Here is a 27,588-nt window from a genome sequence, read left to right as displayed (position 1 = left end):
GTTGGCCCGGCGGGGCCCTTTCCTCAGGGGTGCTGGGGGGGCCTGTGCTTTCTCAGGGCTGGGCCCTGAGCCGGCTCAGCTTCCTGTGTGGCTGAGAGAGGAAGTTTAACGGGTGACGTCCCCAGAGGAAGGCCCCTGCCCCCACCCACTGTGAGAGACCCAGGCGTCCTGCCTTCTAGACTTCTACAGGTTGGGTGGGCAAGAGGTGTGCAAGCTCAGAGGCCAGACCCCCAGCCCCATCCTGCCAGGAGGGCTGCATCTGGTTTCTGCCATCACACCCAAGCCTTCCCTTCTCCGTGGCAGCCAAGGACTCACAGTTTGCCTGAAATGCTTCCTCTTGCCTCAACTCTTTTTCCTTTGATCCCTCTGCACTGGCCATTCCCCGCAGGACCACCGGAGGGAGCCAGGCTGGAGAGTGGACACGGAGGCACGAGGAAGGAAGACAGACAGCAGACAGAACACAGGCACAGACAGACAGACAGCACACACATGGCCAGGGAGTGACCAACACAAACAGGCCAGAACAGTCACAGACAGCAGACAGACACGGAGAGATACCAAGTTATACAGGCAGCACAAAGTCACAGACACAAACCAACAAGTAAGCGGGACAGCACACACATAAAGAAGTCCTTGTCCCTCCAGATGATAGGTGCAGGGAGATAACACACAGGCACAGCCAGCAAACAGTTCCAGACAGAGACAGCAGATACACTTGCAGGGACCACGGCTGTCAGTGCAAACGGAATAACAGAGAAGCAGACCCAGGCCACAGACAGAAACGCCTAGAGCACAGACGTAGAGCAGTAACAAAGGGACAGATGCAGTCAGGGCTCAGCCACAAGTCAGATTCATAGCCAGGCATAGTCACAACACAGAGAGAGATACACAGCCAGACAAACCCAAGCAATGTTGCAGACCTAGAAACAGACAGACACCCAGGCAGACAGATGTCATGTTGCAAAACAAAGATACATAGACACACTCACAGGCACAAAGGCAGGACATAACACAGGTACCCATGGTCATGTACATACACGCAAAATCCCACAGACAGACTCAGAGAGTCAAAATGCAGAGGAGTCTGCAAGACTCCTCAGTCTCCTGCAAGATACTGAGAATATCTGTGTGGCTATAGGCATGCAGCTGCCTGAGTCCACATGTGACCTGCCATGTCCTGGGGTATCTGGGGGTGAATGCAGTGTCTGTGTGCCTAGGAATTTGTGTCTAGTCCATCAGGCTGAGTGAGGATGTGGATGACTGGGGATTCTCATTCTGTGCATGTCCACGTGACCGTGGGTGCAAGGGTATTTTCATGCTGAGGAGGAGGACCTGAGCAGATGCACCAGCATGTGAACACACACACACACACACACACACACACACACACATACACACACACACACCTCCAAACCCTCCAGCCAAGACATAGGTGGATGAGGCTGAACACAGTTCAGTGCCACCTTTCTCTCCAAGGGGAGCTGGACCTCAGCCAGGGCTGGGGATCAGGGGTGCAGAGTACCCAGGCCATCCTTCTCCCCTTCTTACACTCTCGGGCCTTGCTATAGAATGAATGTTCCTCCTCCACCCCCGAATTTACATGCTAAGTCTTTTAAAAATTTTTTTTATTTTTTTGGCTGCACTGCAGAGCTTGCAGGATCTTAGTTTCCCAACCAGTGATTGAACCCGGGACTACGGCAGTCAAAGTGCAGAGTTCTAACCACTGGAGCACCAGGGAACTCCTGGTGCTAAATCTTAACCCCCAAGGTCATGGTATTAGGAGGTGGGGGTCTTTGGAACATCATTACATCATGAGGATGAAGGCCATGAATGGGATTAGTGTCCTTGTAAAGGAGACGTCAGAGAGGTTCCCTCATCTTTCCACCATGTGAGGACACAGCAAGAAGACAGCCATCTATGAACCAGGAAGCAGGCTCTCACCAGGTACCAAATCTTCCGGTGCCTTGATCTTGAAATTCCAGCTTCCAGAACTGTGAGAAATAAATGTCTGTTGTTTATAAGCCACCAAGTCTATGGTATTCTGTTAGCAGCCTGAATGTACTAAGACAGGCATAGCATTTGCGGAGATATCCCCAATCCTTCTTCATTTCTGAAATTTACTCCAATTCAAACCAATGGCAAACCCATGGGATGAGGATAAAGGAAGAGTTCACATCCCTGAGTGAAAGTGGGACCCTCTTTGTCCCTATTTCTGCATCATTTTTTTTTCTTTTTGGCTATGCTGTGCAGCATGCGGGATCTTAGTTCCCCAACCAGGGATTGAACCTGAGCCCCCTGCAGTGGAAGTGTGGAGTCTTAACCACTGGACCACCAGGGAAGTCCCCCTATTTCTGCATCTGTAACAAGTAAGTATGGTGCCTGCCTCAGAGATCCTGTGAAGGTTCAATGAGAGAATTCACATGAAATACTTAGTATGTGGTCAAGCCTGAACCAAGCTTTTGATATGTTCTCCCTATGATTATGGGAGATGGGTCAGTGAAGTGGTTAGAGAATGATTTTGGAGTCAGAGAGACTTGGGTTCAAGACCTGACTTAGTTTTTTAATGTCTGTGTGACCTTAGGCAAGTCATTTGACCTCTCTGTATTAGTTATCTATTGCTGTGTGACCTATCACCTTAAAGTTAGTGGCTTAAAAGAACACACATTTATTATCTGACAGTTTTCCTGGGGGCTGGGATTCTGGACACAGCTTAGTCGGGTCCTGTGCTGCAGGGTCTCTCAGCTGTAATAAGGTGCCCATTGGGCTGTGGTCTCATCTGATGGTTCAACTGAAAAAGGATCTACTTCCAAGCTCACGATGTGGCCGTTGGCAGGATTCATTTTATTGTGGACAGAGGACCTCAGCTCCTTGCTGGCTGTTGGTCAGAGGTTACCCTCAGTTTTTGCTATGTGGACCTTACCAACCTGCTTCTTGCTTCCCCCTAGCAAGCAAGCTGAGAAGTCAATAAAGAGCTCACCAAGACAGAAGTCACAGGTTTTTGTAACCCAGGCTTGGAAGTAGCATCCCATCACCTTTGCCATATTGGTGCCATATTATATCTGTTGGTCAGAAGCAATCTTCAGGTCCAGCCCACACTCAAGGGGAGGGAATCACACAAGCACACGAATGGGGAAGACGGGCATCATTGAGGGCGGTCTTAGAAACCACCTTCCACCTCCCTGTGTCTTTGTTTTCTTTCTTTAGTTAAAAAAATATTTTTTTATTTTTTAAATTTTTTGGCCACACCGCATGGCTTGTGGGATCTTAGTTCCCCAACCAAGGATCGAACCAGGCCCCTCAGCAGTGAAAACTAGGAGTCCTAATCACTGGACCACCAGGGAATTCCCATGTTTTCTCACTTTAAGAAGAGGAAAACAGGGACTTCCCTGGCGGTCCAGTGGTTGGGACTCCACGCTTTCACTGCCAAGGGCCTGGGCTCGATCCCTGGTCAGGAAGCTAAGATCCCGCAAGCCTCACCACACAGATGATAAATAAATAAATAAACAAACTTCATACATCTATATTAAAAAAAAAAAAAGGAGGAAAACAATACACCTCACAACATGTGGATTCACTTGCTCGTTCATTCAGCAAAGAATTACTGAGTATCTGTGTGGTATAAACTGTTCTACGCATGTGGTGAGCAAGGTAGTTAAGTTTCCTTGAAGCTTACATTCCGGTGGGTAGGGCAGGGGACAGATAAAAGAAACAAGTCTACAGATAGACGAGATAATTTGAATTACTGGTAGGTGCTCTCAGGGAAATGGAACAAGATAAAAGAGGCAGAGTGACTGGGTACAATTTAGAGTGCCAGGGAAGGCTGCTCTGAGGCGGTGTCTTTTGAACTGAAACCTGTGGACGAGAAGGGGCTGGTCATGTGCACCTCGGGGGAAAGAAGGAGCAGGAACGGCATGTGCAAGGGCCCTGAGGTTGGATTGAACTTGATATGATCAAGCGCATAAAGGCCACTGTAGTTTCAGCTTAGGGAGGGAGGGGGAGGGGGATGAGGTTGTCATTATCAGTCATCAGCGAGTGGAGACCAAGGTGAGAAGTTTAGGTTGCAGTCTGAGTAGCATGGGAGCTGTGGGAGGGAGGGTTGTGATTTGCAAAGAAAGGTTCCTCTCTGGCTGCTGTAGAAGGAGGACGCTGCACACTGCAGAGGGCAGGGGTGGTAGCAGGGAGCCCAGGGAAGTGATGAGGGGGAATTGCCTGGGTGAGCAACAATGGTGGCTTAGACCAGAGTATAGACGGCTGGAGAGGAGGGGGTCAAATTCAGGATAGATGGTTTTTTAAAGATTTATTTTATTATTTACTTAATTTATTTTTGGCTGCACAGGGTCTTAGTTGCGGGCACGTGGGATGTTTCGTTGCGGTGCGCAGGCTCTTCCTTGTGGCACACGGGCTTCTCTCTAGTTGTGGCATGCAGGCTCCAGGGCACGTGAGCTTTGCAGTTTGCGACACGCAGGGTCTCTAGTTGAGGCGCGCGAGCTCAGTTGTAGTGGCGTGCGGGCTTAGTTGCCCTGTGGTACGTGGGATCTTAGTTCCCTAACAAGGGATTGAACCCGCATCCCCTGCATTGGAAGGTGGATTCTTTACCACTGGACCACCAGGGAAGTCCCCAGGATACATTTTGGAGACAGAGACAACTCGACTTGAGACAGGCTGGGACCTGGGATCCTTTGCTGCAGTGCTTGCCCCTGGATACACCTCTCCTTGAGCAACAAAATACAAGGAAACTACATGGGACTAAAAATAACTGAGCGCATGTGCAGTTGGGGCAAATTCTGGACCCAAAAGATACAAAGAGACCAAGAAAACACAACTGCCACTTTTGAAAAGCCTGGAGCAAAAACAGGGTGTTGGGAGCAAAAGCAGGGTACTGGGCGTGCCCCCTGCACTCAACACCACCAGAGGGGTGGGCAAAACACCTAAGCCATCCCTCCGGCCCGACCCCCTGGACACACCCCGCTACCCTCACCCCATATAAAGAACCAGCCCGCCCCCCCCACCCCGCACTCCTGCTCAGCAAGTGAGCAAGAAAAGGAAACTGATGTTTGTTCTTGCTCCCCGCCTGCTGCTGCAGGTGCCCCAATAAAGCCTTGCCTGAATTTCTTGTCTGGGCTCTAGTCAATTTCTATTGATTGGGGAAGGCCAAGAACCCTGGTCGGTATCAGATTCAGCAAAAGATAAGAAGAATGTGTTGGGTCTAGAAAACAATGAGTCAAGGCTGACTTCCAGACGCAGGATTTGAGCACACACAGGTGGTGCCATTTCTTGGCGAAGGGGATTTAGTTGGGCAGAATAGGGAGTTCTTCTGGGGCCACATTAGGTTTGGGATAATAAAGACAGCCAAGCTCACTGCCTAGTTTGTCATCTTTCTGCTCCACCGCCCAGTGCTGGGCTGGGCCTGCTGAGATGACGGTGGCTGCAGGCTGGATTTTGCAGGTTGCCTTCCCCATGCTTCTCCTTCCTCCTGGCGGCAGTGGGACCCAGGGAGGGGGCTGGGGCCCCATCTGAGGCTGGTGGTCCAGCAAAGAGCCTGGTGGAAAAAGTTAATTGGCTCTCAGCATCCCTCCTTCCCTCTCTCTCGCTCCTTTTTGGCCTTTCTCTGTACCAGAAGCTGGGGGAGAGGGGAACTACATTTCCCAGACTTCTTTGCAGCTCTGGATGCAGATTAGGTTCTACCAATGAGAAACGTTCATGAGAGATTTGGAAGATAGAAGTGAGGCAGAACTCGTGGGTGTGTTTAATTATTTTAAATTATTTTAAATTCATTTTAATTAATTTTTGTTCAGTCCTCTAGCGGACCTATCTCTGTGGCTTTGTGGGTGTTGGGCAGTGTTTCTGAGCTCAACAGTTCTGTTGGAAGCCTCCTGATTCTCCATGTGCAGAGAAGCAGCTCCCAGGGGGGTGTTCCAACTTATTCCAGGGCTACTCAAAAGGTGGTCTCATAGGCAGCATTATCAGCATCACCTGGGAGCTTCTTAAAAATGCAAAGTCTCCCCCCCTCCCCCGCCACCATTGAATCAGAAACTATACGGTGGAACTCAGGAAGCTGTGTTCTTGCAAAGCTGTCCTGGTGACTCTTTTGCACACTAAAGTTTAAGCACTGGCCTATAGCCCCCCCTCTCAGCCCCTCCAATGATGATGTAAGCTCCTAAATCCTTGTATCCAATCCCTGTCTGCTTGATATGCCTGGAATGGTCCCTGCACTGAACCCTGGCTGATAAAATGCAATCAGGGTTCTAGACTTAAACTGTCAGCGTTTGAATACCAGGTCACCGCTTCATAGCCATGGGACCATGGACAAGACACTTTGTGTGGCAAATTGTAAATTCCAAAGCTGGCCATAGCTGCATCTTCCATCCCACATGCTCTTCTAGAATCTTGCCACTCTACTCTCAAGAGGTGCAGTCTGTAGTCCATCCCCTTGAACCTAAACAGGGCTTTGTGAACACCTCAATTAGGAGTCCTCAGGACACCAAGCAACCTCTAAAGTTAAGTCAGAAAAATGCAATGAATTCTGCCTTGCTCTCTTAGGATGTTTGCTCTTGGAGAACACAGCCACCATGCTGTGAGGAAGCCCAAGCAGACTATGGAGAGGTACCGACACCCTCCTTCCACCTGCCCCTGCTGAGCCCCGAGGCATCAACTTGGCAGTCATGTGAGTGAGCCACCTTGAAAGGAGATCCCTCAGCCTCCAGCAGGATTCTCTAGCTGATGCCACAGGGAGCACTGATGAGCGGCCTTGCCAAGCCCTGCCCAAATTGCAGAGTTGGGAGCAAAATAAATAACTGCTGTTGTTTTAAGCTCCTACATTTTTGGGGCTGTGGGTAATTTGTTACTCAGCAAGAGCTAACTTATATACTTTGTCTCTCTAAAAGCTCAGATCTTTCTTCTTTGGCCACGCTGTGCAGATTGTGGGACCTTAGTTCCCCGACCGGGGATCAAACCTGCGCCCTCTGCAGTGAAAGCGAGGAGTCCTAACCACTGGACCGCCAGGGAATTCCCTAAAAGTTCAGATCTTACAGGGTTGGTGTGAGGGTTATGAGATAAGGCATGTGCCAGGCCATCAAAGTGCTTCACACATGTCAGTGACTCTGGCAGGACTGCCCCTCGGGCACTACCCCTGGCTGCCATCTCCCCAGCTTCCTTCCCTAGAGACTCCCCCCTCCAGCTTTCCATTCTCGCAAGACGCCCCACAGAGAGTGGCAGCATCTCCATCACTAAGAACCCACCCAGTGCCAGGTACTGTGCCCTTGAGTCCTTACAGACGTCCTTGAAGTGGGGCATGGGGGGAAAACATATGAGCCCATTTTACAGGTGAGCCATTCGAGGCTCAGAGTGGGCCAGGATCTTGCTCAACACCAGAGGGTAAGTTAGTGGTGTAGCCTGGTCTGTCTGATTCTGAAATCTCTGCCCTCTCCCCACCCCCAGACTAGAATTTCCTTCAGCACCCACCTCCATCCCATAGGGAGGAGCCCTCACGTGCCCTTCCCGCAGGATGATGGAAAGTACACTCGGCAGAAACACGGCAGGACAACAATTAATTTATTGAGGGTGAGGCGGGGGGAGGGTCGGGGAGCAGCCTCTCTTGACCACATGCTCCAGGGCTTCTTTCTCCCCCAGCAGCACCCCTGGAAAACCAAGGTCGGCGGGAGCTGACAGGAGTGAATTCAGGAAGGAAATGCGGGGTCACGGAAGCCAGAAAGGTGGTCAGTTCAGAGGGCGGGTGGGACTTGTCGGGTCAAAGGTGAGGCAAGTTCAGAGATGAAGGGAGAGACTCAGAGGGAGGGGTTGAAGTAAACCAGGGCTTATAGGTCTGGGGGGTGCAATGGGGCTTGTGGGGAGGTCAAGGGTGGAGAGGTCAGGGGTGAAAGAGGGATCATGGAGTTAAAGGTGGGGCTTGTAGGGTCAGAAGTGAAGCAGGGCTCATGGGGGTGTCCAAGGTGGGAGAGTTCAAGGCGGGGTCAGAGATAAAGTGGGGCTCCAGCGTCAAAGGTCGGCCGGGGAAGAGGTGCAAGGTTGTAGGGCCAGAGGGGAGTCAGGCTGGGAGGTGAAGCAGGGGGTTCTTGGGGGGGTCAAAGGTCAGCATCCTAGCAGGGCGCTGATGTGAAGTGATGGAGGTGGCCCTAGGCCACCTCCTCCTCGGCCTCCTCCTCAAACTCCCCCTCCTCGGCCGTGGCGTCCTGGTACTGCTGGTATTCGGACACCAGGTCGTTCATGTTGCTCTCGGCCTCGGTGAACTCCATCTCGTCCATGCCCTCGCCCGTGTACCAGTGCAGGAAGGCCTTGCGCCGGAACATGGCTGTGAACTGCTCCGAGATGCGCTTGAACAGCTCCTGGATGGCCGTGCTGTTGCCGATGAAGGTGGCGGCCATCTTGAGGCCGCGGGGCGGGATGTCGCACACGGCCGTCTTCACGTTGTTGGGGATCCACTCCACGAAGTAGCTGCTGTTTTTGCTCTGCACGCTCAGCATCTGCTCATCCACCTCCTTCATGGACATGCGGCCCCGGAACACAGCGGCCACGGTCAGGTAGCGGCCGTGGCGGGGGTCACAGGCTGCCATCATGTTCTTGGCGTCGAACATCTGCTGGGTGAGCTCGGGCACCGTCAGCGCCCGGTACTGCTGGCTGCCCCGGCTGGTCAGCGGCGCGAAGCCGGGCATGAAGAAGTGCAGGCGCGGGAAGGGCACCATGTTCACGGCCAGCTTGCGCAGGTCGGCGTTGAGCTGGCCCGGGAAGCGCAGGCACGTGGTGACCCCGCTCATGGTGGCCGACACCAGGTGGTTGAGGTCCCCGTAGGTGGGCGTGGTCAGTTTCAGGGTGCGGAAGCAGATGTCGTACAGCGCCTCGTTGTCGATGCAGTAAGTCTCGTCTGTGTTCTCCACCAGCTGGTGCACGGACAGGGTGGCGTTGTAGGGCTCCACCACCGTGTCCGACACCTTGGGTGACGGCACCACGCTGAAGGTGTTCATGATGCGGTCCGGGAACTCCTCGCGGATCTTGCTGATGAGGAGGGTCCCCATCCCGGACCCCGTGCCCCCGCCCAGCGAGTGGGTCAGCTGGAAGCCTTGCAGGCAGTCACAGCTCTCCGCCTCCTTCCGGACCACGTCCAGGACCGCGTCCACCAGCTCGGCACCCTCTGTGTAGTGGCCCTTGGCCCAGTTGTTGCCGGCTCCAGACTGGCCTGAAGAGGGAAGGGGAGGGGACACCCAGGCTGATATGGGGAAAGCCCACCCTCCACCCCACTCCCAGCCATCCTAGTAGTTGAATAATAATAATAACAAAATCATTATTATTATGATTATTATTGTTATTATGAATTGTTCTCTCGGGTTCCATCCTTGCTTCCCTTCACCCAGCAGCCAGAAGGATTCTGATAAAACCTAAATCATGTTCTGCCTTAGCTCAAAATCACCCCAGTTCTTTCATCTTTCAGTAAAAGCCTAAGTCCTCCCTTTGGCCCACAAGGCCTTGAATGACCTGCCCCGTCCCCTCCCTGCCCTCCCCTCCTCCCTCTCTCCCCCTCGCTCACTCTGCCCCAAGCACGCAGGCTTCCTTGCTGTCCCTGCCACACACCCGGCACAGTCCTGCCTCAGGGCCTTTGCATATGCTGTTCCCTCTGCCTGGAATGCTGTTCCCTCAGATACCTACATGGTTCCCTCTTTCCCCTTCTTTAGGACTTTGTTACCCTCTGCAGAAGTGATAAACCTGTTTTTTTAAATTAATCATGTTTATTGTCTGTAATTTCACTGGGGAATGCAAGCTCCGGAGGACAAGGATTAGGATTAGAATATTGGCTGGTATTTTTGTGAGCAGGTAACATTTCTTCTTGCCCCCTCCTCTGCTTCCATCCTGGTCTGGCCCCCTCATTGCCCATCTGGATCAGTACAGTCACTTCTGCCTTGGTCCTCCCACAGCCTCCCCCCAGTCTGTTCTCCTTGCAGCAGCCAGAGGGCACCGGTGAGCACCCGAGTCAGGTCCTGTCCCTTCTCCGTCCACAGCCCTCCAGGACTCCCACCTCCCTGGGATAAAAGCCCAAATCTTCCCGACAGCCTACAAGGCCCTGCACAACCTGCCCCCATCCCCTCCCTGCCCTCCACTCCTCCCTCTCTCCCCTTCCCTCACTCTGCTCCAGCCACATGGGCCTCCTCACTGTTCCTCCAACACACCAGGCCTGGTCCTGCCCCAGGGCCTTTGCACGTGCTGTGCCCTCTTCCTGGAATGCTCTACCCCCAGGTACTCCCCTGACTGACTCTTCAGGTCTCTGTTCAACGTCACCTCCTCTGAGAGAATAGGATTTGAACTGGGTGGTCTGGCTCCTGAGTCCACACTTTTCTACCACCTCCCCTGCCTCACCTACCAGAGGCCACAGGATCTTTTGGCCCGACTGGAGCCACCAATAATCATCCTAGAATCCCTCATATCTTTTGGTCAACCTCATTTAGTCTTTCCACAGCCACTTCCTGAGGACCTATTGTGCGCCATACCCACACATGATCATCATTATCTTCCTGAATCTTTGCACAGGCCAGAGAGGGGAAGTCACTCGTCCAAGGTCACACAGCTTGTCCCGTCAATCCCTAGACTCCAGACTAAACTACTGTGTACTAGGAGGTGAGGCGCTGGGGGAGGGGGGAGCCTGGGGCCTGAGGTCAGGTGGGGATGTGCATTTAGCTTGACCTAGAGGTACCAGGAAATGTTTCCTACACAGTTGTTCAGAGTGTGCAGGCCCTTCAATCTGAGGGCTGCAAATGTGCCCACTGTCTTCACATATGCTGTTCCCTCTGTCTTACACACCTTTCCTCCCTTCATTGCCCTTTGGTCAGCCCTAGTCCTATTCACCTTTTAGGCTGCAGACATTAATAGTGATAATGATAATAAAAATGACAACAAAACATCAAATGCTTAGTTATCTTTTCCTCTGTGCTAGGCATTGTTCTAAGTTCTTTATATGTGTTAGTGGCTTTAAGTCTCACAATCCTGAAAAGTAAGTTTTTGTATAATCCCTGTTTTAAAGATGAGGAGACAGGCACAGAGAGATTGAGGGGCCTGTCTAAAATCACCAGGATGACTCGATCAGTGGCTGAGTTTGTCTTATTTCTCGTCTCTTCCCATTTATTTATCTTCCCAGCTCCCTCCACCAGGATGTCAGCTTGGGGGTGGGGGCAGAGAGCTTTATCTCTTTTATTCTTGGCTATATTCCCAGGGGGTACAGTAGGGCCCGGTATGCAGTAGGTGCTAATAAGTATTTGTCGACTGCATGAAGTGGCAAAACTGGGATTCGAACACGGCAGTCTGGCTCAGGTCCATACTGTTAAATTAAAATGCTACCTTCTCCGGGAAGCCTTTCCTACGCTGCACCTCCCCTGGTTGTATCAGATGCCTCCCCTGGATTCCCACAGTGACCTGTGTATCCGCTTTCCCCGCTGGCCTCTGGGTTCCTGAGTTTAGATGCTAGGTGAAGAATTTTAAAAAGAATTTTCACCAAGCATGTGGAAGTGAAAGAATCTGGGGAGTGGGGGCTTCCCTGCCTGTGTCTCATGACGGTGACTCACCAAACACAAAGTTGTCAGGACGAAAGATCTGGCCGAAGGGACCTGAGCGGACAGAGTCCATGGTGCCCGGCTCGAGGTCCACCAGCACAGCTCTGGGGACGTAATTTCCTCCTGCAGGGAAGCAGATGGTGAGCAGCTTGGTCAGCGCCAGGAGCCAGTATCCTGTCCCCTCCCAGGGCCCCCCCACCCCCACTCTGGCAGGTGCCCCTGCCCCTTACCTGTGGCCTCATTGTAGTACACGTTGATTCTCTCCAGCTGCAGGTCACTATCCCCATGGTATGTGCCAGTGGGATCGATGCCATGCTCATCACTGATCACCTCCCAAAACTGGGGGGGGGGAGGGGGCGGTGGTAAGGACCAAGAAGGTGGAGCCGGTGGCCAGGTCTGCCCCACCTCCATCTTCTGGGCTCAGGACCCCCACTCACCTCCCTAGCTGCCACCTGTCCCCCAGGCAAGGTGAGTGTGGAACCTAGAGGCAGAGTGGGCGGACGAGGATGAGGCAGCAAGAAGGGAGCGGTGGGGGCGGGGTGGAGCAGACTCACCACGGCAGCCCAGCGGGCTGGGGTCGGCGCTCCCTGGCTGCTGCTGTGGGGAGGGGCGGGGTCTCTTTGTGCGTGTGGAGGGGACAGTGGGCCAGCTGTGAGGCCAGCTGTGGCAAGAGGACAGAAGCCTGGGCCCCACCCCCACGGGCCTCTTTGTTCCCAGCTTGGCCCTGCCCCCCGCGCACTCCCCCACCGTCCCTGGGGTGCTGGCCTCCTGGGGGGCCCCGTCCCCCAAAAGGCCCATGGTGGAGGAGCTCTGCGGAGCTCGGTGGACCGCGCTCCGCATCTCTCGACCGCCTCCCCAGGCCCGGTCCCTCGCGTACCTTGGCTCCGATCTGGTTGCCGCACTGGCCGGCCTGCAGGTGCACGATCTCCCGCATGGCGGCGGCGCTGATGGTGGACGCGGCGGCGCTGGTGCTGATGCTGGGAACCGCGGCGGCGGGCGGGTGGTGGACGCGGCGGCGGAGGCGAAGCACGGTCCCTGCGCTCCCCGGGCGCCTCTATATGAGCGGGCGGGGCTCGCGTCACTGCAGGTCACCGGCCCGCTCCGCCCCCCGGTCCCGCCCCGGGACGGAGGGTGCGGGGATGCACGGATACCCCTCCCCTGCCGCCTGGAGACCTCTGGGGGCTGGGGCGAGCCGGGGCTCCGTGCGCCCCCCACCCCGGGCCGTGGGGGGGGGGGTGAGGCCTCTCAGGCACCAACAGTACCATCTTCCTCCACCCCACCCCTCCCGCCCCCAGCCAGGCCTGGCGACCCGGGTTTTGCAGGGATTGGGCGGGGGGATGGAGAGCGCCCGGTAAACAAGCAGCCGGGAGATTCTGCCTCTCCCCGCTCTCGCCCCGAACGACCCTGCCTCAGTTTCTCCGTCCCAAGCCTCCCTCCCCATTCCGTTTAGTTCTCGTTCGCCAGAACCCTCGCATTAACCGGGAGGGCTCCTAGTGGGGCCGAGCTGGCCGCTCCGGAGTAGCCGACAGTTTTGGGAGGAGGGGGCGGTCGGTTTCTGCAGGACTTGTCTTGAAGCTGCGTAGTAAGTAAAACCACGTTTTCCCTTCCATGTTTGTCTGCGGATGCTTTTGGAAGCTGATGGAGGTTTGGGGGGGGGACTGTGCGCTCCCCCTGGACACCCCGGTTGGGCTTTGGGTCTGTCGCAGGTGGGGTCACCCTCAGCCTTGCCTGGGGTCGAACATCAAAGATTAAGACTTATAGCTGGATTACGTACTGCGGGGATAGAGGGCTCCCGGCGGCCTGCCTTGCTCCCCCCAGATCGGCACCTCTCTGCTCCATTGTTATAATTTATTCCAATCCATCGCCCTGCCTTAGCATTTATTAGTATATGACCTTGCACAGGCCACTTGGCTTCCCTCTGGCTGAATTTCCTGCAAGATGGGGCTGTCAGGAACCCTCTAGGCGGTTGGGAGGGTCCAAAGATGGCCCAGTTAACAAGATGGCCCCGGTTTCCCCTCGCAGAATAAACGATAAATTGTAGCTATTAGTATTACAATTATTATTGTAATACTGGACAAGACTTCCTGTGCTGCCCCACAAGCGAAGGCCAGACTTCTAGGGGGAACACTTTCTGCTGGCAGCCTCCAGCTCTGCCATCCCTGGAAGCCTCTCCCTCCTCCTTCATGGCTTCTGGCTGCTGCGGGGTGGGGGTGGGATTCGCCAGGTCGGCTGAAGGGCTGGGACCTCACGCTCTCAACAGTGGCTTCCAATTTTGTGGTTCTCAACAGGGAGCGATTCTGCCCCGCAGGGACACTTGGCAACGTCTGGAGATGTTTTTGGTTGTTATGCCTGCATGGGTGTGTGTGTGTGTGTGTGTGTTACTGGCATCTGGTGAGTGGATGTTCCTAAACATTCTAGGGTGCACAGGACAGTCTCCCCCTCCTCCCAAAGAATTATCTGGTCCAAATGTCAGTAGTGCTCAAGGTTGAGAAACCCTGTTAATTATTTGAAGAAAACAAACAAGCAAACAAAAAACAACTGAGTTAGATTTTTAGGCTCACACTAGACACCAGAATAAACTCCTGATGGACCAGACAGTACAAACGACGGTGACCTCCCCCCCTCCCCCCAGCATCTGTGAATTACTTCCTCTCTCTGTGATTTAAACGTGTACAGCATCCTGGGACTTAAATAGGTCAGATGATTATGGAGCACAGTCTCCTGGGGGTCAGCAGAATCCCCTAAGCCAGAAATCTCAGCTGGGGGTGATTCTCCCCCCGCCCCACGCAACACACAGGGGAAACTTGACAATGTCTGGAGCCATTTTTGATCTTTACAACTTGGGGCTGTTATTGGCATCCAGTGGGTGGAGCCTAGGGAGGCTGCTCAGTGTCCTACGGTGCACACGGCTGGCCTCTGCAGCAAAGGATAATCTGGCCCCAAATGCCAATGGCAATAGCCAAGGACGAGAAACCTGACTGAGACTTCTGAGGTTATCAAATGTTGTTACAGTTGATCCCCGAGACCTGGTTCCTGGATTGAAATAGAAAGTCCATCAACCCATGTTAATATCTGTCAAAAATTCATAAACCCTGTATTGGCATTTTATTATTTAATATATCAAGAATCATCAAAACATAAAAGTGGAAGTGGCCCTGCTGGGAGGGGCTGATTTGGGGTTCAGCCCCAGAAAAATGGGGCTTCCTGTGTCGCCCCACCAGGGCAGGGCTGATTTGGGGTCAGGGCTGAGCTCCAGGGAGGTGGGGCTTCCTGGATTAGCCCACCTTGGAAGGGATAGCCCCCTGGAGAGCACAGGCTCTGGTGAGCAATGGGTGCCCTCTATCTTTCTCTGCATCGGGGTATCCTTTGGGTTCCCTGAGGGCCCTCAGGGGAGGAATACAGAGGGGAAATGAGGCGGAAAGTGGAGAGCAGGGCATGGGTGGTCTTCTAGCACCTGGAGCTTCTGGGACTTGGCATTGCCCAAGATGTAGAAAGCCCGCAGGGATGAAGTGGGGAGGGGTTGGGGTGGGCTGACGTCACCTACACCCCAAGGCCACTGCCTCTTCAGTCTGGCCTCTCCTGGGCTCCCTTCCTGGGAGATGAGGAGTGCCAGGTGTACCCAATGGCTCTCAGGCAAGCAGAGCCTCCCTGGTACCCAGGTGTCCCACGGCATCACTTACCACCCAGAAAGCCATCAAAGCTCCCTGCAAGAATCCGAAGATGGCATCATAGGGGTGGTGCCATGGTCCAAGACCCGGATGTAGCCAGTGAACAGAGCCAGGGACAAGAAAAGGAGCTGGGTGGTGGGCTGTAACAGCCAGATTTTCTGTCCCCAGGAACTGGCCTGTACATAGAGCTGGAAGGTGGGTGGGCAGCGCCTTGAAACCCTGGGAGCAGGTATCCAGAGGGACTCCACCCCGCGGCTGCATTTTTGTGCCCACCGGCCTGTCTGAGCCTGTCAGTTTTATATGGAAATGGATTTCAGCCTCTAAAGAGGGTAGGGGCTGTGGCCCCCGAAACCATCATTGTAAGAGAACTTCATGCTATTAATATTGGGAGAATTGTTAGATGGTGAATGATTTCCCAAGAGTCAGGTGAGACCCTCCAGATACGCTCATACTGTGACCCGGCACTGCCACTTTCTGCCAGTGTCAGATCTCTAATCGAAGCAGGTCGGCCTCATCAGGGGGCCCTCAAAAAGCAGAGTTTGGGCTCTTGATTTTGAAATGGAAAACAGAAAAAAAAAATCCCATCTTTAAACATCAGGTGAAATTGATGAGCAGGAAGAACGGGACAGTGGCTGTTGTGTGCTTTAGGGAGAAATCAGACATGGGCACGTGAGGTGGGGGAATTCCCCGAGACCCAGAACATTCTGTTCACAAAATTGACCATTCGGTCCATAAAATCAGGGGAAGGCCTGACTCCTAGCTGTGTGTGGTCGGTCTGTGCACCCAGCCCCCAAACCACCCCCACTCCCCCGGACAGAGGGAGTCTGTTTTGCCTGTTATTAATGATAATAGTGACCTTTAGGGCAGATCCCGTTCTAAATACTTTGAGCGTATCAGCTCATTTATGTGTTAACTCATGAAACCACAACCCTAGGAGGCAAGTGCTATTTCCACACCCATTTTACAGATGAGGAAATGGAGGCCCAAGGACATTGAGTGTCTCACCCAATATCAAACACAGTTGAGGCTGGGAATAGAGCAGGTATATTCCAGCTCCAAAGCCCTGCTATCACTACAGGAAGCTCTGTAGTTACTTTGTTACTTTGCCTTTAAAAAAAGGGGGGGCCGGCTGGCAGTCGAATGGGCTGCCTTTCAGGAAGAAAACGTTGCTGGTGTGAAGGCAGCCGTGTAGCATCACGTGCACCGTGGCCAGGGCTTCTGTGTCGTTGTGTCTGCCCACCACGGTGCCCGGGTGCTCTGGGCTGGCTCTGATGTGTGTGATCCGCTTCTGCCAGCCGAGTCTATGCCCGTGGGTCATCGGCTCCTTCCCAGGGGTTCCCCCACCCCCCGCCCTGCTCCTCCTGCCACTTTATTACCCAAACCTTAGAGTTACACCTCAGCTGGGTCTGATTTCCCTTCCCCCTGCCCTTGGCGGAGCCCAGCCCTGGACATGGACCCAGCCTGGCATGGGCCCTCTCCAGCTGCAGGGAGGGGGAGACAGAAGGTTCTGGAAGTTGCTGTTCTGGGACAGGGATGCTGAATGAGTCTTAAGAGAAGATGGGCCCTCCCCGTTCTTGCCCTCCTGACTCTGGGGGAACACACAAGCTCTGTGGAAGCTGTGCCTGGCACTGCTGGCACCGAGCATGGGGTGGGGGCGGGCAGGGGGACAATGGAGTATTTTCTGGCCTTGCCGGGTGGGCAGCCCACCTCCGGCCAACACTCACCACCAAATACACCATGGAGTACATCCCGATGGAGGCGTCCACAGAATAGAAGGATTTCCTGGGGGATGGGCAGGGGCAGGGTGGACATCAGCTGGGGCTGGGGTGGGGTGGGGATGCTTCCTGGGTTCCCCTCCCTGACCGCCCACTCGCCTGGCATCGAGGACGTTTTCGGGGTGCCCTGTGCAGGTATAGTCGGTGACGTAGCCGCTCTCGCAGTCAAAGGAGGCTGGGTCGGGCAGGCACGCGGCCAGGAAGTGGGGCCGCAGGTGACCTGGTCATCTTGGCAATGCTGGTCGGGGAGCAGCTGGCCAGGCCGCCAAAAATGAAGGTGCCCAACTGCTTGTAGATCATGGCCGTGTAAGTGCCGCTCACGAAGGCTGGCGGGCTCAGCTGCAGGCGCTTGACACGAATCAACTCTCCCAGGCTGATCTGTGGGGCCGTGTCAGAGGGGTGAGGGGTCACTGCTGAGGGCGGAGGGCGCAACAAGAGTGGAAAATCCCCAACCCTTTGTCTCAGATAGGTTCATATGGAAGGGAGGCTGTTCTTTCCCAGTAAACCAGGCAAAAGGGTGGGGCTTCTCATTCCATCCCCCCCACACACAAATGGGTGACTTCTCCCTCCCTTGTGCCTGAAATGGGCAGGACTTCCTAAGCCAAGGGATAAGGCTTCCCATATCATCAAGAAAAGGGGGGGGGGTGTCCCATAACTGAAAGGGGCGGGACTTCCTGTTATACCAGGAAAAGAGGTGGGGCATCTCCCTAGTTTATGTCAGACATAGGCAGGATTTCCTGTCTCATATATGAAAGGGGTGGGGCTTCCTGTTATACCAGGAAAAAAGGATAGACTTCCTCCCACATGCCGGCAAATGATGGAACTTCCGTTGTCACTGGGAGAAAGAGGCCGGATGTTCCATGTTTGAAAGGGGGAGATTTCCCAGATCCCCAGAAAAGGGGCAGGACTGCTTCCTGCCTTCTGCATATAAGGGATGGGGCTTCCCTGTCCACTGGGGGGCAGGGGCTGAACTTCTTGTTCCATACCTAAGGCAGAGAGGTGGGTGTTTCCTCTATATTATGTCAAAAGTAGGGGGCTAACCTTTTCCTCAAGGAAAGGAGTTTTATGCCATCGAGCAGTGAGATTTCCCATTTCAGTAGGAAAAGAGGTGGTACTTCCTCCTGCCTTAGATCTATAATGGGTGGGGGTTTCCACTTTGCCAGAAAAACAGGTGAACTTGCCCATGGTGTGTCACCACGGCCTGAGGTGAAAGTGGCCACCCTCTTACCGTGAAGATGGAGATGAAGAAGCCCATCTTTATGAGTGCCGAGTCTTCGATGATGTAATGGGCCACTCGGGGGTACTGGATGGTGGTGTCATTGCAAAAGAAGCCCTGGATGTGGGGTACCAGCAAACCGGTCTCACTCAGCACGGTGGGGAGACTGACTGCAGGGGGTGGAGACGACCCCACTCATGGATGGGTCAACTGAGGTTTACCCTCCTTAGTTCTTCCGGCCAGTCTGTCCTCCGGCATCTCCACAGCCTGGACATGGGGACATGCGCAGAGAGGACAGTATGGCCAGGAGGCCAGAGGAGGCCAGAGCCCCAGGGACCCATTCACAGGTGGGGTCCTGTGAATGAGGTGGGTGAGGTGTTAGGATAAGGAGGGGATAAGCGTGGAAGGACTCGCTCCTTCTGTATGTGTGTGTGTCCTGAGGTATGTGTGTATGATTGTGGCTCTGCGTGTCTTTGTGTGTGAATGTTTGTGTGTGCTGATGGGTATCTATGTCTATGACATGCGTATGTGGTGTGAATAGGTGTTTGTGGTACACATGAGTACATGTCTGAGTGTGTGTGCTCCTCTCTGCGATGTGTGTGTGCGTGTGTGTGTATGAGAGAGAGAGAGAGCAATTATGCACTGTTTCCATGGATGTGTGGGTTGTGTTGGTGTGTGTGTGTGCTTGTATCTGGGATCTGGGATATAGACATGTGTTCATGTCTATATCCATGGCTCTGTGGCTGATTGAACTGGGAGGGGAGATACTGGTGGCAAAGATGTGTGTGAGCAGTGTCCAGGGCCCCTCACCTGACACCGCCATCCTGAAGTCAGACAGACCAAGGGGCCTGTCTCCAGCAGGTGCCAGGCTCTGTCTGGCCCACTCATCCTCAAAACCTACACCCAGGCCTCCCTCCCCTGTCTTGACCCTGTCATTCTGTCACCCACTGAAGTTTAGTGGAGCCAGGCAGCTGGAACCCAGCCTCCCACAGTCCCCAGCTCCCTTACTGGGCTGGGAGGGCAAATCTAGTATCCCAGCCTGGCCTCCCCTCCCCAGTGAGGAGGTTTTGGTCACTAGCTCTGCCCACCAGGGAATGGGGGGGGGCCCTGGTATATGTCAGCCACACATCTAGACCCCAAGAAAGTTCAGGCCACGCAGATTCCCAAACACACAGGGTCTGACATGCACAATTATACAGTACAACCACACAGTCTGACCCAGACACCCAGATTCAGATGTACACACACGACATATAATGCAACAAGATACCCACAATACACATAGGCCCAAATAGACCCACACACGCACCTGGCTACACAAATACCATTGGGTCCACCCCCAGCCCAGATGCATAGTCACGGGCTCCCATAGATCAAGTGCATGCATAGGATTCACCCACAATGAACACCCCCCCCGAAAACCAATACAACACACAACACAGCAACACAACATGCAACCCAGAGACCCGAAGGGACACACACATACACACACACACACACACACACACAGAATCATACTCATTCACATGGATATAAGTTCAACACAGACCAGCCCCAGACATACGGATAGACCCAGGGGCTTGCACACAACATACACACAGTCGAACATACACAGAGATACACAATACAAACATACCTCCCCCACTATAGACACATAGACTCAGATCCGCAACTCAAAGAGACATGCAGCAAATAAAATCATATGGAAGACTGGGAAAAAAAAAAAAAAAAGATTCACAGCCAGATGCTCACCCAGCACCCAGACCCAGGAAGACAGGTAAACACACAAAGTCACACTTTTGGAGAGTCCCTATCTTCCCCATTCACACGGACACACATTGACCCAGACATCCCAGAAATATGTTGATGAACACACCGATGTGAAGACACACAGCCCAAGTACACACACCAGGGCAGGCAGCCAGCCCCCAATCTAGCGACCCTCAGATAAAGACAGGAAGACAGACCCCTCCACGGCCCCTTGGGTGTCCGCATGCTGGTGGTGCGGGGCGCTCAAGGACGCTGGGGAGGGTGCTCACCCAGCAGCAGACAGAACAAGTCCAAAGCCACCAACAGCTTGGCAGTCCAGCAGTGTGGCAGCAGATGGGACGGGGGTGTTCTCCACGGGTCCCCCGGCCACAGGCACTGGTTCCAGACCACCAGCTCGGGCAAGGCCAAGACAGTATGTGGTAAGCTTATCGACTGTGGGGGGCGAAGGGGTGGGCACGCCCACCCAGACTGGGATTAGAGCTCGAGAGTTGGGCCGGACACAGCAGGGAGAGGCTGGCCTGAATGGTGAAGACCAAGGTGCTCAGGGGCGGGGTCCCATTGTAGGGCAGTAATTAGATGGCCAAGGGGGCGTGGCCTTCCCGAGGACGGCCCCAGGGCCGGGGAAACTGAGGCCTCTCTGACTCCGTTAGCTAGGAGCCCCCATCCCACACAGGGACTTGACTGATTTGGGGTAAGGTCTTGAAAGCGTGGGTGAGGTCTGGAAGAAGGTAGAGAGAGGAACAAAATGGGCGGGGCCTAAATGCTCAGACAAAATGCTCAGAGACCCGCAGGCTGTGGTGTCCCCAAAGAAGTTCAGACTAGGGATGGGGATGGTTCGAAGGCCTGGACTGGGAAGGGGGCAGGGAGTTCTGGAAAAGTGTAACCCAGGGCAGGACCGAGGATTTCAGATAGGAGACAATAGAAGGGCAGAGCCGGGGGAGAGGATGGGTGCAGGACGAAGAAAAGTAGAAAAGTGGGTGGGGTAGGAAAGTGGGAAAGGCCTGGAAGGTTGCTGTCTGAGAAGTGGGCGGAGCCTAGGGAGAATGATGGGAAAGTGGGCGAGACTGGGGGTGGGCAGGGCTAGAGACAATGATGGCTAGGAAGTGGGCGGGGCCTGGGAGAATGACATGGAAGTGGGAGGGGTTGATGAGAGGGCAGGGCTTGGGAGATTGGGATCAACTCTGGGAGGGGCAAGCCCACCTTTTTCAGGGTTCCGCGGGTCAAAGTCATATCGGAGTTGACGAGAGTCCTCCTGGGCCAGCGGTCTCCGTGCTGGGCATTGCAGACTTTGGGCGATTCCCTAGTGGTCATTTTCGGGCTGAGAGCCAGGATGGGTAGGCGGGTCCCTTCCATCTCTATCAACGGTTGCCCTGTCTCGCTCCGCCCCGCCGGGAGTCCTCGCCGTTCCTTATTGGTCGGGCGCGGACCAATGGGAATTCGCCGCCGGGCTTATCGAGTCTTCCACCGTCCCCGGAGCAGCACCCTCCCCGCGGGGACCCGGGATCGCACCGAGTAGGGACGGGTGAGGGTCTTCCATCTCACTCCTGCTTCCCACGCTCTGTTCCCGTGTCCAGGGCCGTCTGATCCCGCTCCGGCCGCCCGTGTCCCCGCTCCCCCGTTGCCACGCACCTTCCTCCGGGCTTTGCAGTCGATGCCGAAGCACCTTTCCTTCCTTTCAGCCTAGACGCCGCCCTCCCACCGACCCATTCAGTGCAGCCCTGGACTGAGGCGCCCGGTCCACCAGGGGTCGCCCGCGGCCTACACTGGGTGTCGCTTCTAAGGAAAGGGACCCAGAGGTTCCTTAAGGGAGGGAGGGATAGGCCCCCAGAAGGAGGGCCTGGGTCCCCTCTGTAGGAGGTGGATCTTGGGTGGCTCGAAGGGTGGGACCTGGATCTTCACTGGGGACGGGGCCTGGGTTTCTCGTACTTTGTGTCTCTGCCAGTCTCTCCGGGTCAGCCTGTGTGAGTGTGTGACTTGAGTGCCTTTGGTGGTCTCTGGGCATCTGATATTGTCTGTCTCTGAATGCATATCCCAGAGCCTTTGAGACTCTTTCAGGCTATGTGTTAGTGGGTATGAGTGATCATGGGCACGGATGTGTCCTTTTGTGTGCTTGTGGCTAGCTTGGGCAGCTGATCTTGTGTATCTATGATTGCACCTCTGGGCATGTCTTAGCATGTGCCTGTGTGGTGTATCTCCACCACTGTTTTGGTATGTGTGTGACTGTGGGTCTGCGATTGTGTGTCCTTCTATTCTTGGTGTATATGCTCTGAATATGTGTCTCTTGTGTCTCTGTGTGTGTCTGCGGCCAGCTTTGGTGGCTACTCTTGCGTATCTATGATTATGTGTCTCAGTGTGTGTGTGTGTGTGTGTGTGTGTGAGTGTGTGTATGTCTGTGTGGTGTATTTGTGTGTCTGTCTGGGTTTGTGTGATTGTGTACCACCTGAATGGGGGTGTCTTTTGTACACCGGTGTCTGTCTGGTGGCTGCCCCTTTGGGCCAGTTGGAGAGTCCCTTCCAGGTGGTAGCCCTGCTGGGGCTTCCTTCCTGGGGCAGGCTGGCTAGTTTCCCAGCAGAATGAGCTGGTTTTTCACAGACGGGGCACCTCTGAGGGGTGCCCAGGGCCCGCCCTGGTTTGCCTGGGTCTTCCCCATCCCGGTGTCCTTCCACTGCCATTAGCAGGGAAACACCACTTCCTGTCTTTGATGTCACTGATGTTAAATTTTCCCTTCCTCCAAACAGCTAAGGCCACCGGTTTCTTTCTTTCTCTGCTTATTTTTTTCACTTTAAAAAATTTTTGTGTGTGTGGCCACTGGTTTTTTTTCTTTGTGTGCTCACACCTGACCACCATTCTGTATGTAACACACACACACAAAACAAAACAAAGCAAACTTGGAAAATGCAGGTGGGCGGAAGCTTGCATGAAAGGTCCAGGATCTCTTTTTCAGATCATTCTCCTAAGTCCCCCTAGCTTTTTAATATACCTTCCAGATATGTGCTATGCAAATGTATCTTTGCTCTGAAACCAAATCCACATTCTTCATTTTCTTAGCCCTTAGAGATCTCTAATGAGCCCCAAAGAGATGACTCAACCTCCTCCACAGCTTGATTCCTGAACTGATTCTATGAGTGATAATCTGACCAATTCTCTTTCAATGACTCTCAGCTATTTCCGTTCAGAATATTTCCTGCCTGTTTTTGGCTCAGATGTCCGCACTTGTTTCTGGACACTGGTGCTTCATCCACAAGATCAACCCCCTGCCTACAGTCACACAGAGGCACCAGACGGTCAGCCCCACTGGCAGCAATGATGACTAGTCCTGGAGAGCGCCTACTGTATGCTAGGTGCTGTTCTGGCTCCCGATTCTGGACAGTAATCCTAGGAGGTGGTCCCTGTGTTAGCTATACTTCTCAGATGGGAACCTCAAGGCAGAGAGGTGAAGGCATTTGCTCAAGATCATACAACTAGCAAGAGGTAGAGCTGGGATTTGAAGTTAAGTGGTTTGGATCTTGTGCTATTGTTGTTCCTCAACCAGAAGCACACTGGAACATGCATGGGACCGCCCCCCCCACCCCATCCCCTTTCCTGATCCCTGAACACGCATCACACTGGAAACACACAATTCCAGAGTAGCTGGATAGGCACCCCAACACTACAAAGCCTAATTATGCCATCATACCTTGTCGTGTTTACACAATATCACAGGTGCACTCCTGTGCCAGGTCTGTGTTTCCCTGGCCTATCCAGGGCTGAGGAGACTTGGACCCAGCTTTTTCAGAGACCTGACTAACTTGGAGAACACAGTTCCCCTCTCTGCATCAATTTCTTCCTTCAACACATGTGGATACCCCCTCGGCTCGAGACCAACCTCACTCAACCCTTCCCTTCTCTTTTTTCTTCTTTTCTTGGTTCACAGACCCGGCAATCACTAAGGGTCTCTTTCAGGCTTTGCCTTTCCCCTGGGGGAGGTGGAAGATCCACGCCAGTGGAAAGTTGACCCAGGGGGAGGCCACATACGGTATGGGGGGCAGTCGGGAACCCAGAGAGAAGGAGGTGAGTTTGCTAGGAAAAATCAAGGCATACTTCCTGGAGGAGGTGCCTGTCCACTGGGCCTCTGAGAGGGAAGAAGGGTGCTCCCCCCTCCAATTGCTTCCTGCCCAATCTCTCCCTTGAGCCCTATGATGGCGACAGTGAGAATTCAGGCCTTTCCCCTAGAGGTGAGGAAAACCAGGGCCCACGCTCACCTCAGGGAGACAGCTGAGCACAGAGGTGCAACTGTACTAAAACGTGGGGTGCTAGGCAGCTGATGCTGAGAGCTCCATAGTGGGCGGGGCTGCCGATCTCAGATGTGCCGACCACAACAATACGTCATGGCGCTCCCTGGCTGTGGCCTGAGCCTTCCTCAGGCTGCTGCCTGAGCCTTCCCCTGCCAGGCATTGTTTCCCCGCTCTGGAGGGGGTGTATAGAACTCTGCTAAGCCCCTCGGCATTGAGAGAGTTCAGAACAGTCACTGTCAGTCCTTGGCTCGATGACTTCAACTTTTGGAGTCTTAGTTTTTTTACATCCACATGTTGGAATTGTAGAAAAGAGTCAGTGACCCAGCTCACCTGGAATGAGCATTTGCCATGTGCCTGGCACTGCTCACAGCAAGCTCTCAGCTACTCTTTGAGACCTATGCTTATTCCCATTTAGCAGATGTGAAAAGTGAGGCTCAGAGAGGTGAAGCAGCTTGCCCAAAATCACACAGCAAGAAATTTGAGGGCTAAAATTCAAGCCTCTAGACAGGGGCAGCAAATTTTCCTCTGAAAGGGACCAGAGAGAGTAAATATTTGGGGCTTTGTGGGCCAGACAATCTCTGTTGTAACTACTCCTCTCTGCCATAATATTGCAAAAATCACCACAGACAAAACGGAAACAAATGAGGGTGGCTGTGTGTCAATACAATTTTATTTGTGGACACTGAAATTTGAATTTCACATGATTTGCACGTCAGGAAAGAGTCTTCTTTTGACTTTTCCCAGCTGCTTCAAAATGAAAATAATCAAAACATTTGGTGTCGGACTGCAGTTTGTCCACCTCTAGAGCACATGCTGGTAACTGTTATGCTATACTGCATTCATTTATTCATTCAATCAATCAGTCAATACGATCAAGGCCTGCAATTTTCTAGGCTGGAAACAAGGCCGGTGGAGATGCTCCTCTTTGGGAGATAGTTTCATGGGGGAAACAGCCATGAGTGAGGAAACAAATGAATATCTCACGTGGTGGAAACTGCAAGTAAGGTCATGTCACGGGGTGATGTAACCAGGGCCCGAGAGAGAGACACTTTCATTTGGGTTGTCTGAGATGCTGACTGGGAGTCCTCTGAATTCCTCTTTTTGTCAGCTCAGGCAACCCTTGTCTGTGACATTGCTGTGGGGTAGGGCTTAATAATAAACAGATTGGCCTGTGGCCTGTGAGCTTCTTGACAGAGCAATGGTATCTGGGCAGGGCTTTTTGGCCTCAGTATCTTTATATCTATCTTCCTCGTTGGTCAGATTCCTCAGAGAAAGGATCCCACCATCCCCATCTTTCAGATCCTGGCTGCTGAGTGGGGGGCGAGGTCAAGGTGGGAAAGTTTCAAATCCTGCATTCAAGTTCACACGTTTGTTTAACACATGCTTTTGGCGTGATTCGTCTACCATCAGCTGGGTTCCTCCCACCAGAAACGCTGCCATTTCCGCTGTCTGGAGGAAAAAAAAAAAAAACGGAAAAACCCAAAACGGCTGCGTTTCCACCCCGATGGGGAGAAGAGCTGCTATCTCTTTTGGGAATTTACTTGAGACCAACGCTTCTATTTTAGCTGTCACCCACCACAATCTCCTTCGGAGTTGGGGGGCAGTCACCAATAACTGAGGCTTGAGACACGGTGGTGACTGTGGCATTTGGCTAGGGAAATTATATTTGGCATTCCAAATTTTTGCAATTTTTGGTGTAGCTTTTAAAACAGTCGCTTATACTATCACTGCAGTGGGGTTTTGGGAGAGAGTGAAAGTAGGGGCTGGAGCTTAATTCATCCTCTTCACTCAGAAGGACAGCTGGCCGCAGACCTGGGGTAAGAACATTCCAGGCAGGGGGACAGCAGGTGCGAAGGAACAACCTTGGTACCATGCAGTGGATTCTCCAACTTGGGCAAGTGTCAGAATCTTCTGGAAGGCTCCTTCAGACACTGACTGCAGGGCTTCCACTCCCAGAATGTCAGTAGGTCTCGGGTGAGGTGCTAGAATTTGCAGAGCTAGCAAGTTCCCAGGTGATGCTGGTCTGGGCCTTGTGCTTTATAAACCGCTGGTAAAACGGAAGCGTTCAGCACCTGTGAGTCAGCACGAGCCAGTATCATCACAGTGGTCTCCTCTTAATTCCCCAGAGAGGCCTAATACAAGATGGAATACAGGGCCGGCATCCCATCCTTGTTCAGTTGAAACAACCTCCCTGCCCCCATTTCCCGGACGGCTGATGGATGGCTGAGATCAATTGCCTGGTCCACCCTTCCATTTTCTATAGGGAAAGTGAATCCTGGAGCGGGTGAGGGAGTTGGCCGATTGGTCTGGGCAGAGCAGGGCTGCTATGGGAGCCCAGGGCTTTTCTAAGGCTGGCCATCTCTCAATCCAGGGTTGCTTCCTCTTTTGGGGCCGAGTTTTGACCGCTTCTCTGCTCCTCCTCCCGCCCCCGCCGACACCACCACCGGAGAGGGAGAGCGAACGGGAAATTTGAGTTTCCTTCGCCTGACTCAAGGCTGTCCCTTTCCTACAAGGGGAATTTCTCCACCTGGACTCTCCAGCCTTCTGCTTGTGGGGTCCAGGGGGCCCATGACGGGAAGCGTCTAGGTGGGTGGGCGGGGGCAGGCCAGGGAGGGTGCAGGGGTCCTGGGGAAAGAGAGGGAGGGGAGGGGGGGAGGGCTGAGCAGGGCACTTAGGGTTCCACTGGGAGGACTTATGCTCCACAGGAGAAGCGGGCTGAGGCCTGGCTATCTTCTGACCCCTCTGAAGAAGTGCCGGGTTTAGGAGAGCCCTGGGGGGGGGGGTCCCCAGTGCTGGGGGGCTAGGGAGTGATAAGAAATTGGGGAAAGAGGCAGAGAAGCAGAGAGGCGCAGAGATAGATAACCAGGGAGACACAAGAGAGATAATTAGGAAGAAAGAGGATCGGTGGGGCAGAGCTTGGAGGGAGGGAGAGAGAGAGAGAAAGAGAGAGAGAGAGGGAGAAAGAGAGAGAAAAGGAGATGGAGAGATCGATCCGGGTCAGAGAAAGTTAGGGAAAGTTCGGACGGAAGGTGGAGGAGGCGGGGCGGGGCGGGGCGGGGCGGGGCGGGGCGGGCGGGTAGCAACCTACCGGGCGGATCTCTGGGATGCCCACGGGCCACTCCCCTGAAAGCGGGGCTTCCGGATTGGGTATAAAGTGCGGTGCGGCGGCCTCGGACCGCAGCCGCCCGCAGCCGGCCATGCACTCCAGCGCCCACGCCGCCCCGGACCCCGAGGCGCAGCGGCCGCTCGCGCCCTCGGGCCGCTCCTGCCACCCGCTGCCCTGGGCCCTGAGCGCCGCGCTGCTGCTGCTCGCAGCCGCCTGCGCCGCCTGCCTGG

At 54.0% G+C, this 27,588-nt stretch overlaps 2 protein-coding genes across 9 annotated transcripts; both read right to left on the bottom strand.

Annotated features, from left to right (window-relative positions):
• Nucleotides 1–7,533: 7,533 nt before the first annotated feature.
• TUBB4A (tubulin beta 4A class IVa) lies at nucleotides 7,534–12,538 on the bottom strand. Of its 8 annotated transcripts, none has more exons than XM_024134329.2 (5): nucleotides 12,427–12,483; nucleotides 11,780–11,888; nucleotides 11,562–11,672; nucleotides 8,583–9,190; nucleotides 7,920–8,237 (listed from the first exon to the last, which is right to left on the bottom strand). In XM_024134329.2, the coding sequence occupies exons 1-5, from the start codon at nucleotides 12,481–12,483 to the stop codon at nucleotides 8,133–8,135; spliced, it is 990 nt and encodes a 329-aa protein (XP_023990097.1). In that variant the 3' UTR covers nucleotides 7,920–8,132. The 8 variants fall into 8 exon arrangements, with proteins under 8 accessions (XP_007109426.1, XP_023990097.1, XP_023990095.1 ...); XM_024134327.2 differs by having other exon boundaries at nucleotides 7,920–8,821; nucleotides 9,068–9,190; XM_024134330.2 differs by having other exon boundaries at nucleotides 7,920–8,492; nucleotides 9,099–9,190.
• Nucleotides 12,539–15,243: 2,705 nt separating this feature from the next.
• On the bottom strand, nucleotides 15,244–21,331 carry LOC102994990 (phospholipid phosphatase 3-like). Its single transcript, XM_007109390.3, has 5 exons — nucleotides 21,179–21,331; nucleotides 18,221–18,325; nucleotides 17,213–17,370; nucleotides 16,942–16,999; nucleotides 15,244–15,405 (listed from the first exon to the last, which is right to left on the bottom strand). Exons 1-5 carry the CDS (start codon nucleotides 21,329–21,331, stop codon nucleotides 15,244–15,246), a joined length of 636 nt encoding a protein of 211 aa, XP_007109452.3.
• Nucleotides 21,332–27,588: the final 6,257 nt, after the last annotated feature.

Source organism: Physeter macrocephalus, unplaced genomic scaffold (assembly GCF_002837175.3).
Source record: "Physeter macrocephalus isolate SW-GA unplaced genomic scaffold, ASM283717v5 random_483, whole genome shotgun sequence".
Lineage (NCBI taxonomy): Eukaryota > Metazoa > Chordata > Mammalia > Artiodactyla > Physeteridae > Physeter > Physeter macrocephalus.
Note: the sequence above shows the minus strand (reverse complement) of the source record. Positions and strands in the feature narration are given on the sequence as shown.

Coding starts and splice junctions, on each gene's coding strand:
- TUBB4A (XM_007109364.3), bottom strand. CDS start 12,483: ATGCGGGAGATCGTGCACCTGCAGGCCGGCCAGTGCGGCAACCAGATC. Junction 11,889..12,426: donor GCAACCAGATCGGAGCCAAG/GTACGCGAGGGA, acceptor CCCCCCCCCCAG/TTTTGGGAGGTGATCAGTGA. Junction 9,191..11,561: donor TCCTGACAACTTTGTGTTTG/GTGAGTCACCGT, acceptor TTCCCTCTTCAG/GCCAGTCTGGAGCCGGCAAC.
- LOC102994990 (XM_007109390.3), bottom strand. CDS start 21,331: ATGGAAGGGACCCGCCTACCCATCCTGGCTCTCAGCCCGAAAATGACC. Junction 17,371..18,220: donor TCTTCATCTCCATCTTCACG/GTAAGAGGGTGG, acceptor ACGGCCCCACAG/ATCAGCCTGGGAGAGTTGAT. Junction 15,406..16,941: donor ACTCCATGGTGTATTTGGTG/GTGAGTGTTGGC, acceptor CCCACCTTCCAG/CTCTATGTACAGGCCAGTTC.